This window comes from Notechis scutatus, chromosome 1 (assembly GCF_049901735.1).
Source record: "Notechis scutatus isolate UNSWTSFEM ecotype Mainland chromosome 1, rNotScu1.2, whole genome shotgun sequence".
Lineage (NCBI taxonomy): Eukaryota > Metazoa > Chordata > Lepidosauria > Squamata > Elapidae > Notechis > Notechis scutatus.
This window is the reverse complement of record NC_142009.1, coordinates 222,412,124-222,426,084: the sequence shown is the minus strand read 5'-3', so window position 1 is coordinate 222,426,084 and position 13,961 is coordinate 222,412,124. Positions and strand designations below refer to the sequence as shown.

The 13,961-nt window shown below is 37.6% G+C and overlaps 1 protein-coding gene across 3 annotated transcripts in view; it reads right to left on the bottom strand.

Moving 5' to 3' along the window:
* Window positions 1-13,961, bottom strand: part of SMARCAL1 (SNF2 related chromatin remodeling annealing helicase 1) — a 53,548-nt gene that overhangs the window by 22,814 nt on the left and 16,773 nt on the right. The window contains exons 1-9 of one of the 3 annotated variants that reach the window (XM_087950339.1): window positions 12,544-12,716; window positions 11,927-12,050; window positions 9,788-10,771; window positions 7,170-7,220; window positions 6,265-6,525; window positions 5,957-6,007; window positions 2,988-3,171; window positions 2,730-2,880; window positions 965-1,123 (exon numbers count right to left, since the gene is read on the bottom strand). In XM_087950339.1, coding sequence (XP_087806465.1) covers window positions 965-1,123; window positions 2,730-2,880; window positions 2,988-3,171; window positions 5,957-6,007; window positions 6,265-6,525; window positions 7,170-7,220; window positions 9,788-10,727 — 1,797 coding nt within the window. In that variant the 5' untranslated portion in view covers window positions 10,728-10,771; window positions 11,927-12,050; window positions 12,544-12,716. Of the gene's footprint in view, window positions 1-964; window positions 1,124-2,729; window positions 2,881-2,987; window positions 3,172-5,956; window positions 6,008-6,264; window positions 6,526-7,169; window positions 7,221-9,787; window positions 10,772-11,926; window positions 12,051-12,543; window positions 12,717-13,961 lie in introns of those variants that run through there. The other 2 variants (XM_026665505.2, XM_087950338.1) reach the window with 2 other exon arrangements.

Here is a 13,961-nt window from a genome sequence, read left to right as displayed (position 1 = left end):
CCCCACAGTCACATGATCATGATTTGAGTGCATGGCAACCATCCTGCAATTATGATGGTTACAGTGTTCTGTGATCACTGGCTTCCAACAAGTGAAGACGATGGGGAGGACAATAGGAAGTTGCAAATAGTGATCGTGTAATGTTGTGCCTAATAAACCGTACCAGATTAACGACTGCAACAGGGGACTGCTGTAACTGCTGCCCTAAGTTGGTGTGGTCATGTGATGTCACACTTTATGACCATGTCGCTTAGCAACAGAGTTCCCAGTCACAACTACCTATATTTATTCTGTATTAACATGAAGATACTGACCAGGGGAAGGCAATCAGTTTCTAAGAAGTTATTATTTGATTGTAAGACAGAATAATTCCTGTGGCACATCTTGTAAGAATCAGGACACACTTCTAACACGCAAGGTCAACAATACACGAACAGAGTTCATGGTCACCCTTTATCTACAGTAGATTTAGAGCACGGGTGTCAAACTCGCCGCATCACATTGCCATCATGTGACAAATCTCAACGGTTTTTCCCTTCACGGAGCTGGGGTGGGCGTGGCCTGCTCGTGACACTTCCGGACTGCGGGCCACCAGTTTGACACCCCTGGACTAGAGATAAACTTTTTTATTTCTAAAGATACAAAAAGAGTTGTTTACAAAAGAGTTGTTTACAGTTATTTTTGTTCAGCAATAAATTTAAGCCTTTTGTCACAATTATTTACCTGAAATGGTGATTACACAGAGATTCGAATCTTAACATAAAGCATTAATGTATCCTATGCAAATATTAGGTTGCAGGTAGGTTATCCTAACAGGCCCAACAGCTGAGACAAGTTTTAAATCCGGAATGCATTTAAATGCATAAGAAGCAATTGCATGTTATTCCCATTATGCTGAAACAGGTTTCCCACCTCTATCTTTAAGATTCCACCAAAATTAGGTCACTTCCTGAAGGCTACTTACAACAATCACAACTTGGAAGGTGGTTTTGAGCTGTTTCTCAACCTTGCTTAGAAGGTCAAAACTGACAATGTTAATCGGTTTTGCCGAGACTTGGTCTTTGCCTGTTGCTATGACTCTGATGGTATCTGGGCTGAGAGAAGGAAGCCATCTATGGAAAGCCTAAAGAAGTAGGGGAAAAATAAAAGCAAAGATTTTTTTTCCCATCTGAATAGCTTAAAGATTATAGCTAATAAAAAAAAACCTTGTTATAATTTATATAGCTCACTTTTAAGTCTACAGATTGCTATGCAATTCTTAACTGTATTTACTTTGCATCATACAGAGATCATTGCTTTTTATTGTTTTTTACATTAGGTTTTATCTTTGTAAGCTGCCTGGAGTCACCAAGAGTGACTTAGGCCACCATATACATTTTCTTATATAAATAAAATAAATAAATACCTGAACCTAGTCAAAATATAAAGTGGAATTGAAAGCAGAAAAAAATAGAAATAATAATACACTTGTATTACTTTTCAGGTAGTAAGCTGCTTTTGAGACTTTGTTCCTTGTTTTTCCCACCCATCTAGAAATAAGTATTTCCTTAAAATATCGCATTGTAAAATGCAGACATTTTCACAGAAATGGCCCAATCTGCATCAGGGTTGAAAAGATGTGGTAGGGAGCCCCCACTGCCATAAGACATTCCATCCAAAATGTTCAACCTGATAAGGATGGTCTGCATAACAACACAGTTTGTTTTAATCATGATTTGTTGCACAAGTCACAGTGGTCCTATTTACACACGATACTAAGCCATAAGCCAAGGGTATGTAACTTAACACTTAAGACTTATAAAGCACTTCACAATACTTTACAGCCCCCTCTGAGCAGTTTACAGAGTCAGCCTATTGCCCCCAACAATCTGAGTCCTCATTTTACCAACCTTGGAAGGATGGAAGGCTGAGTCAACCTTGAGCCAGTCAGGATGGAACTCCTGGCAATGGGCAGAGTTAGCCTGTAATACTGCATTCTAACCACTGCACCACCATGGCTTCTATAACACGTAACATTTTTCAGGTCACTCTTCTAAAAGCAGGTGAGTCCAAAATGCAGAATGGAAAGGCCAAGAATAAAAGAAAAAAAAACTTTGAGCTGCTCTTAAAATGTACCCCAAAAGGTGAAATAGTTTTCCCCTTACTTTTCAGACATCTATTTCGAAAACCCAAAATAAAATTACTGCCCTTTTCAAATAATTAATGAAAACAAAACAGCAATAAAGGGACAGTCTTCAAGGATAGCACTTTCCTATCAGAGGTGGTAATCAGCAGGTTCTTCTGACCAGTTCTGGAGAACTGGTAGCGGAAATTTTGAGTAGTTCAGAGAACCGGCAAATACTACCTCTGACTAGACCTGCCCCCATCTATTCTCTGCCTCCTGAGTCCCAGCTGATTGGCTGGGTCTTCTTCTATTGCCCTGCACAGGAGAACAAAGCTGGAAAGCAGGTTAGTGGGGTAGGGAGAAAATGGGGATTTTACAGCATCCTTCCCCTGGAGTGGGTGGGAATGGAGATTTTATAGTATCCCACCAAGTAGTACACCCAAGCCATGTCTATCAAGCCACACCACGCTCACCAAGCCACAGAACCGGTAGTAAAAAAAATTGGATCCCACCACTGTTTCCTATGGTTTTATCAGATTTGAAGCTAGTGAAAAAAATCCCACCATCTTTCAGAATATCGAAGCTAAGCACCGCTGATAAACAAAGCTCTCCAAATAGAGATTACCTCAGCCCATGTATATCTCACAGAAGAAGGAGCCACCACCAGCAAGGGCCACTCTTTTTGATAATAGGCAGCGATGCAGATTGCCTGGATAGTTTTCCCTAAGCCCATGTCATCTGCAAGGAGCAAACGACCTTCCCTGGAGATAGCAAAACTGTAGGGTATAAAAGAAAAAGGCAAGGCTGTTGCTTGTAAGTTTGTCAGGACCAACATGTCCAGCATAGGTTGTGCTTTCTCAAGAGGACTGAGGACTTGACTCACTCTACGCCTTTTCTCTGGAATGGCAGAAGGCTTGTCACAAGTTTAGGATCCACTTCTACAAGGTCTGCTTCCAGGGGATCTGCTGCTTTTGGCAGAGATTTCTCAAACTGTGTCACAAAGGCCATTATTACTGGTTTCGGTAATGGTTTCAGCTGAACATCTGGAAGGCTCTTTACTAGTTCCACTGGAAAGAATATAGACAGAACAGATAGGTCAATTTAGAAAATCTATATAGTCACCTATTTTATATATCAACTCTGGTTAGCTAACAACCTGAGCTTAAAGTTTGCTATAATTTATGAACTGAAAATCAGCACACAGATTATGTCTGTTCACCTTAATTCCTAGAAACTGATACGTGTGTGTGTGTGTGTGTGTGTGTGTGTGTGTGTGTGTGTGTGTTTTATGAAGTGTAAGTGTACAGGTGTATAGGTGTAAGTGAATACTCAATTAAGAAAAGATTCCAAACCACTCCAAATTATTTCATGAATAATATTCCTAACTTCAGCAGGGCAGCTACAAATAGGGAAGAAAACACAATTCACCAGAAAGTTACCAAAATCTAAGCATTATTTTATGTCGAGCCCTAATTCTAGCAATTCACTTCTAAGCAATGAAAATATTGCTGCACTGTCTTGGGCCTTTCAATCAATGAACATTTCTCAATCTTTTTTGAAAAAAGAAATGAAAGTCCTAAAATACAGAAATTGAAAAGCAAAAAGTAATTCTGACAATTTACTCAGGAATTCAAACCTGTACTCACTTTGTCCATCATAAGAGCTTTAGTACTGACAGCAAACTACAGGCTGTTTATTTCTCCAAAGTAGCCAGATTAGATAAAATCCTTCATTCCGAAAGCACATAAATATATGAAAGGATTTATATTTGTAATTGTAGGATACATATGCTAAGCATTAAGTATGCTTTCCTTGCTTTGATCTATACTATACTAACAAGACAAATAGCTTGTCTTTGCTGAAACAGAGACCCCATAGGGTTGTGCTGCTCAGAAAGTCACACATTAGAATTATATGCTGGCAAACTGCAGCTATTACACTCTTTTTACTGCTTTGAAAAAGAGGAGGAAATAAGAATGTCTCTGTAGCTGGAGTGATTCATTCAGGAGATGTTTTATTTCTTGTTCCAAATCATCTTTTATCTTAATACAATGAAGCAATTTAGGTAATAGCTAAATGTGCATAGCTGAATATAGAGATAGAATGGAGAGAGGGAGAGGATGGGTGGGTAGATAGATAGATAGATAGATAGATAGATATAGATGAGATACTCATAGTAAAAGGATGTAACATATCCAAGACAATGCATTGAAGCAACCAAAAGAATATCAAACTAATTTCCCATATTCACATCCCTAGCCACAAAGAAAACTGCTTGTTTAAATGGGTGATGTTCGTGCAGTTCCTTACTTAAACACAGCAGCGAAAGCAAAGTGTGCACTGGATTTGAACTAATTCTAAATAATTGGGTAGATAACATTTACAAGAAAACAAGGAGAGCCTGAATAGTTTGTTGTGTTTTCTTCCACATCAAAGCAATAGCTTGAATATTTCTATCAAATTCAGCAGTTTGACTGCTCCAGAATATTACTATATTCTATTAATATAATAGAATTAATTAATAACTATTAATCTTCTCATCACTCCTTATCGCCCATCCCCTCCCACTTGTGACTGTATGACTGTAACTTTGTCGCTTGTATCCTTACGATTTATATGGACTGTTCCCTAGTATGATTTGATTGCTTATTGTACCCTATGACTATTATTAAGTGTTGTACCTGATGATACTTGATTCTTGATGAATGTATCTTTTCTTTTATGTACACTGAAAGCATTTGGCCAATAAAGAATTCTATTCTATTCTATTCTATTCTATTCTATTCTATTCTATTCTATTCTATTCTATTCTATTTCTATTTCTATTTCTATTTCTATTTCTATTATTTCTATTTCTATTTCTATTTCTATTCTACCCTACCCTACCCTACTCTACTCCAATCCAATCCAGAATAGGGGTCTCCAACCTTGGCAACTTTAAGCCTGGAGGACTTCAACTCCCAGAATTTTGGGAATTCTGGGAGTTGAAATCCTCCAAGCTGAAAGTTGCCAAGGTTGGAGACCCCTGCTCTAGAAGACCATCTCTCAAAACCTCTGCAATGATGTCTTTCCAGTCAGCCCACAAAGAAGACTTCAAAAAAGCAGACTTCGAAGAAGAAGACTTAGAAGACTTAGAAGACTAAGGAGAAGGAGAAGGAGAAGGAGGAGGAGGAGGAGGAGAAGAAGGAGAAGGAGAAGGAGAAGGAGAAGGAGGAGAAGAAGGAGAAGGAGAAGGAGGAGGAGGAGGAGGAGGAGGAGGAGGAGGAGGAGGAGGAGGAGGAGGAGGAGGAGAAGGAGAAGGAGAAGGAGAAGGAGAAGAAGAAGAAGAAGAAGAAGAAGAAGAAGAAGAAGAAGAAGAAGAAGAAGAAGAAGAAGAAGAAGAAGAAGAAGAAGAAGAAGATGATGATTAGAGCAACTGTGCCAACTTTGGCAGGCAACTGCATTGTTTTCAAGACATGTTTTATGTCACAGCCTCGCTTCAAACTGAGCTGAAGAGAAGAAGAGAAGCAGAACAAACTTTGGAATGACTTCAGAATAAAATATAGTCAAAATATCCCAATCAAAATCTTCCTACACAGGACTCCTATGTTATAAAAAGTGGCTTTTAAAAATTAACCTGTCAATCATAGCAATCTTTTTCAGCTAAAGAATCAGAGAATTCCAGCAAAATGCATTACTATGTCAGTTATCTCTACTTTAGAGGCAAATGCTAGAAGGTATATTTTGTGAGCTGTTTTGTGAATTGACCAGCGTTATGGTACATAGGATGGGTGGCTACATATGCCGTTTTAATCAATAAAATAAACAAGTCTTTCAAAAATATGTGGACACTAAGAAGAGAGCATTTCTTACTTAGTTTTAGGTAATCCTCCAGTAAGAAATTCCATTTTCTGGTCTTCATATCTGCAAGGATCATAGTAAAGAATCTGGGTAAGTATAGGAATGAGCAAACATCAGGCTTCAAAGCAATAAAATGAAACAAAAACCATGAGAAATAACCAGACTTCAAAAACAGTATCACAAATGCAAACTTAAATTAGAATTTTCATATGGTTTTAATCAATTCTAGTAGTTTTCTAAGTATCAGAAGCAAAGACTAAATCAAGATATAGTAACTACCGCTGTACTGTTCAAGTTCAGGTAACAGCTATCTCAATTACCATAAATCCTGGAATTCACTTGCTTGAACACTCCTACAATGTTGGCAGCATAGCCAATATCTACTTCAAACCGAGAATAGGAAATCAGAATGCATCTTCCTTTGAGGGTTGCTGATGGTTTCTGCCAGCCGGTACATGTCTTCAAGAGGGATCTCAGCTGAGAACTTTGACCAGCAGAAGATGACACTCCACCTCCGGTCATTTTCTCCATCCCTTCCAGGGATGTCAAAGAGACAGAGGGAAATTGCTTTACTGTTTCCACTGGGGATAAAATGCAGATTTCAAAGAAGAGAAAAAGAAAGGCAAAACAGATAATCAGAATAAAACCATCAACTCCCAGGAAGAATGGAAAAGAGAAGGATCAAAGAAACACAAGAGACTTTCAAACGCAGAAGAAAAACAGAACAGGTCTGAGATTACTATCAGTGCCCACCTGAGCCCACTAAGGAAGCTAAGAAAATGTATTACAATCAGTTATTCCTCTCTGAATTCAGCATTGTTTTATTACGGTATTTGAATAGCACTTAAAAAAATAAAACTTTACAGCTAGTTGAAGCTTTCCAATATGGCAGAGCCACCTCTTTGAAATATTAAGCTATAACCTGTGTTTTTTTTTTTTTTAAACAAGCCTGGTAAATTTCTAATAGGTTAAACAAAATGGTTGAAGTCTTTTTAAATTATCCATTTTTCAAAACTATGGTTCTGTTTCTTTGAAGGTAACTCCTTTACGGAGAAAAACTATTTGTATATATCCTTGAATAAATTTATGAATATAAACTGTTTCCACCACTAATTAAGCAAATAGTATTAATCGTCTCATAGGCTTTTCCAAACCACATTTCTCTGCCGAACTCTTCCGAATTTAGATGATTTCAAAACACAATTCCAACTGACTAATTACTTACTGAGATGGCCATAGTCTTCAAGACTGAAATTCCACATCCTTGTTTCTGGATCTGAAATAAAAGAAAGTTAAAAAATAATAATTTGAAGTCAGGAATATTCTATTATATTTAGAAAGGCTAAAACATACCAAAGAAGGTCAGTTTGGTGTACTAGTTAGGATACCAGGCGAGACATTGGAAGACTGCAAGTTCTTGTCCCACCTTAGACATGAAACTAATGAATGATCTTATGCCAGTCACCCCCTCTGTGTCATAGGAAGTAGCCAAGGGCAAACCACTTTCAAAATCTTGGCAAGAGAGCTGCATGGACTTGTTCAGGTAGTCATGAGGAGTGAATACTGACTCAAAGGAACAATAAAAGTAAGACCACTGGCATAAGAAATCCTTGAATCAAGATAACTGATTTAATTATACAGAATGTACAGTTTATACAGCAATAGCACTTAGACTTATATACCACTTTACAGCCCTCTCTAAGCGGTTTACATATTGCCCCCAACAATCTGGGTCCTCATTTTACCCACCTCGGAAGGATGGAAGGCTGAGTCAACCTTGAGCCTGGTGAGATTTGAACTGCCAAATTGCAGGCAGCCAGCAGAAGTAGCCTGCAGTACTGTACTCTAACCACTACGCATCCGTGGCTCATAGATCCACCATGTACCAGAGTTGCACAGAGCCAGAGACTAATTCTTATATTTATGAGATCTCTGTAAAGAGATTATTTGAATAAATGTAGATGGTCCTTGACACATGAATTCACAATTGGTGTGCCAAAGTACAGAAAGTCATCTATGTTCCACATATCAAATATATACTAAGACCAAATATAATATAATGATAAATAAGATCTCTTGCATATGAGACCTTATTTTACTTTATTATATATGGACCATTAATTGTAGTTAAGTTGAATAAAATATTTTTTTAATTCCACATAGCACTCACCATCATAAAAAAATTCAGATATAATGGTGTTTTACACTTTCAGAAAGGATATACATGACAGAAAATGACAACATGCATTATCATATGAACAGTCTAATTTTATGAGTAGAAGTACCATTTAGAAAGGACTACTATACTTAGAAATACGCATGTATCTCCTTAGTGGAGATGTCAATGAATCATCATTATGCCAGCTATGTTCTCTTTCAAAGTGTTCCCTCTTGATGGGCAACCCCCAGACCTCTGCACCACAATCATAATTCTTTGTTAACAAAGTTGTCCTATTACACCAAAAATATAATTCTATTTTTTTCCTTCTTTTACAGATACCAAGAATGGTAAGCAGAGCAGATCTTTAAAAAAAAAGCTAAAGATACCTCAAGCCTTGGTGATTATAAACAAACACCATGAGTCCATGTACATTTTTTTTGGCAACAGTACAGAATTTATTTGCCATTTATTTGGGATGTTTTTTTTTAATTTCCTAATCCAACCTACAGTCCTGCTTGCTCCCAGGTAGGAGTCAGCAAGAATAAGAAATAAGATGTGCATAGATATATACGTAGATAAATAAATAAAACGATTGTGCATTAAAACTAATAGCAATGATATTTCTCATAAAATGGGCATTTTGAAATGGGGGATTCATGGATGTTGGGTATCGTCCCCATTAAGGAATCAGAAATATGCTGTTTAATCTAGCATGAAACTGAATTTAAGAGTTTATTGCATCCAACATATGAAGCTGATAGGTACTGCTTCTTCATCACTGCTGTATGGTGCTCTCATTTACTCAACAAGGTTGTTCAACTTTCATTGTATGGCTGCTTTTCTTCTTTAGCTACTGTTCTACACCTGATGGTGAGTACAGTACAGGTAGTCCTTGATTTACCACAATTTGTTAGTAATAAGTTACAACTGAAAAAAATGACTTATGACCATTTTTTCACACTTAAGACTGTTGCAGCACCCATGATCAAAAGTTGGATACTTGACAACTGGCATGTATTTATGTTGATTTCAATGTTATGATCCCTTTTTGCAACCTTCTGACAAGCACAATCAACGGAGAAGCCAGTTTCACTTAACAACCGTATTACTAACTTAATAACTGCAGGGATTAACTTAACAACTGTGACATGAAAGGCCGTAAAATGGTTAGCAACAGAAATGTTGGGCTCAATTGTAATTATAAATCAAGTGTGTGTGGTAAAGGAAGAGTTTGTTTTTTGTGCCTTTAAAGTTTCTATATGCCCTCAAACTATCTCATCCACAATATGCCATTTTTGGAACCTTTTCAACACAAGTAGCAATAGCACTGAGACTTATATACAACTTCAAAGTGCTTTACAGCCCTCTCTAAGGGTTTGCAGAATCAGCACATTCAACAATCAGGCTCCCCATTTTACTGACCTTGGAAGGATGGAAGGCTGAGCCAATCTTGAGCTGGTCAGGATCAAACTACTGGCAGTTGCCAGAATTATCCTGCAATACTGCATTCTAATCACTGTGTCTCAATGGCCAAAATCAAGGTAAAAACTTGATTTTTAAAAAAAAGAAAAGGTAAAACCTACAAATAAAGCTATTTTTGCATGATTTACAATATTTAGAACAATCTCAATTGGAAAGGTCTTTAAAAACACAGTGAACTGAACAATAAGAGCTACACTTACCATATTTTTTGCTTGGTAAGTTTCTGAATATCTCAATGAGTTCTGTGTTGTATCCAATCTCAACTCTGAATCGACCTTCTGAATGGTTTACACATTTTCCTTTGAGAATTCTGTGATTTTTCTGTGCCGACATCTCAGGTGCATTGCCTGAAACCCTAGAAACAGTAGAATTTTGTTCTCTGCCCCCTTTTACAGGAGCCAAAATAGGTTTTGTACCATAAAATTGCAATGCATTACTCCCTTCCTTCTTGGCATAGTCTAGATTTCTGGTACCTGCCTGTATTGGACAATCCCTTGCAGTGGTTCCACCTGCATCCAGCCATGTTGCCTGTTTAAGGAGACCCTGCTTGCCGACAGATTTGTTCTGAATCCGTACATTCTTAACAGGGTATAAGTTCATATTAGCATCCAAGGTAGTCTGATGCTGTTCTCCAATATTCAGGCCTGCTGCACCACATGTAGGTGACTGCAATGGATCAGAATTACACTGGATTAGCTGAGCTTGTCTGCAAGAACTCTCAGGAGAATGGCAGTGAGAATTGCTCAGAGAGCCTTGCACTGCTGATGAGGGCTTGTTATTGCTATCCAACTGTCTGTATAAATTTGGGCTAGAGGCCACTGAATCACCTTTGTGTTGGCCTCCAGATGAAACAGTTGCCTGCTGATTTGAACTACAGTGATCAGAATGGATCGGATGACTTCTCTGCATTAAATGGCTGCCAGGGCCCTGGAGGTGATGGTTACCAAGGATGGTGTGATAGCTTTGCTTCTTCAAAGGCTGCTGCAAGTTTTCCTGACAGCTTTCAAGATTCTGCATGTCAGAGTGCTTCATAGCAACACCGCCCTGCTGAGCTGCCAGTCGCTCTGCTCTCCTTGCCAAAGCCTTTTGCCTGTTCTCCTCAATCTTCCTTTTCTGCTCTTCGGTAAGACCAGGTGACATTTTCTGTGGGTGCTCACCGAAAGTCGCTAGAAGTGGAGATGAAACTACAGTAAAAACCAGTTCTTTTAATGAATTAGAGAAACCTTAATTAACCATGTGTTTATAGCATCTATTAAGTGATTCATTGTGTGATAAAATAAAACCAACATTTCTGAAGCAAATAGCACACTTCATTAAATAGATAACGTATGTGGGCAATGCAGCTAGCCACATCTTTAAAGAAGTAGCCTGTCCTTTTTATTAGAAAACAGGGAAAATACTTCTGAGATGGTGCTTAACACATTTCTTTTCCATTTATTTATTTATTTATTTATTTATTCGTTCTTGCAAAAATGTATGAAATGAATCAGAAAAACAAAAAGACATTGAAAATGTAAAATAGATACAAATAAATAACAAGAGGGAAAAGCACTGTATTTTAACTGAATCCACTTTTTTCCTTTTTACAACCCTGTAATCTCTTAATTTGAGGTAGATTTGGGATGATTGAATGAATCTGAACATTTACTAGCCGGATGCCCTTCCTAATGCCTATGTGGAGTTCACAACAGAAGTTTTCTCTTTGCACTCTCAACCTTTCCAAATAGGAAGTGAGCTTCTTCACACTAGGCTACCACACTGAATCCAACAATAAAAACATTTAAATTTCAATCCTATAATTTATGAAGGGATTAGTCCCTCCCTCCAAAGACTTAGAGGGAGGCCTCAATTCTAGAATAGGAATGTCAGCAGACCACAAAATCTACCCTGCATGAAAGCTAAAATTAATTTTATTAAGATTGGCTATAATAACCAAATCTTGCATGTCAGATTATGCTGTACTTTCTCCCCCTTCTCATACTCCAGTGAATCTCCACTGCTGGCAACAGGAAGGAACTATTTACTAAATAAAATAAGCTACAATATGGCCTGATATAATGCTCTTTACAATTACAACTAAGATAGATAACTACGTAAATTTGGCTAAAAGCCACAACCCATTTTCTCAAATATGGAATTAAGAAAAAAATTGACTCCAAATCCAAAGGAGGCAAAGAATCAAGTTTAATTTTTGACATTTTGGCATATAAGAAATTTGTTATAATTGACCTACATATTCTGTTAAGAATCTCAACTGTGTTTCAAAAATTGAACATTTATTGGAATATTAGCAACCCAGGCCACAAAACACAGAAGTATTTGTAAATATTAAAATGTACCTTATGAGAATCTTAAAAGGCTGGAAAAAGTTAGCAGTTCTTCAGACGATTTAAAGTGATCTTAGTAAGGCTCAATCTTTCTTGGAATAGTCCAATCTTTATTTTTAACCCCTCCAGTATCACCCTGCAAGCCAACAAAGCAGAATAAATTTTGGAACAATACAAGATTTACAATACCAACATGCCAAAGGGAAGAGCCGAGAAGCAATTTCAAGCCACTTTGAAGTGTCAATGGGCTTTGCTAGGTTTTAGCTTTGGTGAACCAGCTACTGTGGCGTTATGGGTTGTGCACAAATCATGGTTTATTCTGCAAAACTTAATTCAAGAGCCGCTACTTAGCTCAATATGCAAATACAATAGCTTTTCATTTTCAGGGTTTTATTTTCGGAGCACTACTTCACGGAAAGTGCAATCCAATTGTACCCAAGAAGACAGCTTATTATCCTGACGACCGAAGCGAAGGCAACACGATTTAAGACTCTAAAAGTCAACTTTTAAGGGTTTACTCTGGACTTTGCTTGGGTTCCGGTGACTCTTATCTAAAGCATTAATCCCGATTCCCCCCAACCCGTCCACCCTTTTAAGCAATTAAGCAGCATCCAGCTGCTACTTCCCACCAGAAAGCAGAAGCTGTGCTCCCCGAGAAATATCCGGCAACTCTCCAGGAACCATCTCCAGAACCACCTCCCGGGCTGAAGCCTTTCAAGCCTCCTACTAGCCGTTGACTACAATTCCCAACAGAACCTTAACGTCACAAATCGCTAACCCCCTCGCGGCGACGTCCATTAAGAAAAAGCGTCACGGGAAGAAAAAGCCTCAATGCATTATGGGAAATGAAGTTTGGTTTCAGCTCAGGCGCTATGGTGAGCCACGTCCTGATAAAGTTTACGGACCGAACATGGAGAGAAAGGGATCGTTAATCTACGTAGAGAAATCAAGTCAGAACTAAAGTCAGAGCTGGTTGCTGAAAATTCGCATTCAAAGGAGCGACATCTGAGGTTCTTAATCTGCACCACGTTCGTGGAATAAAACCTATTGGATGTCCATTTATTTTGCGTTGTACAACTGAATAACAGTTACAAGGGATAGGGCAAATAATTTGTACAAATATAATATAGATTGTAGAGATGGGGAATACTCAGACAAACTCTTTATTTGAGCATCTTACCCTAAATATTTGTTTTTGCATTGTGTTTTGCTTTGCTTTTTTTATTTTATGAAAAATGTCTATCACCTTTTGCAAAGGACAAGGCATTAATTATAAAAGTTAACTTTTATAAGTGAAGGAAGGAAGAGATGTGAGCCTCCATTTAGCGATCTAATTCTTCACATTTCAACTTAAAATGCTTGACTTAAAAATGCTCATTCTGCACTGTCAGCAAGGCTGTATGTGATGGAAATTTATGTGTTTGGATTATACTGTGCAGGAGAAATAAAATAATAAATCTGTAGTATATATATTTTATGAATGTGTTTTATCCATAGAATGATGGGTTTTCTCCCACTAAATCAGGGAGAAAACTCAGAGCTTATATCTGACATAGCATATCTGGCAAAGTCTGTTTTTTTTTATTTGCAGATAATTACAGTACTATATGAAACTATAACATTCAACCAAGTGAAATCCCACTATATGAACACAAATAGAATAGAATAGAATAGAATAGAATAGAATAGAATAGAATAGAATAGAATAGAATAGAATAGAATAGGAATTCTTTTATTGGCCAAGTGTGATTGGACACACAAGGAATTTGTCTTGGTGCAAATGCTCTCTGTATACATAAAATAAAAGATACATTCGTCGAGTGTCAAGAATCATAAGGTACAACTTAATAATAGCCATAGGGTACAATAAGCAATCAAATCATACTAGGAAACAGTCCATATAAATCATAAGGATACAAGCGACAAAGTTAACAGTCATACAGTCACAACTGGGAGGAGATGGCTGATAAGGATTGATGAGAAGATTAATAGTAATAGTAGTGCAGACTTTGTAAATAGTTGGACAGGGTTGAGGGAATTATTTGTT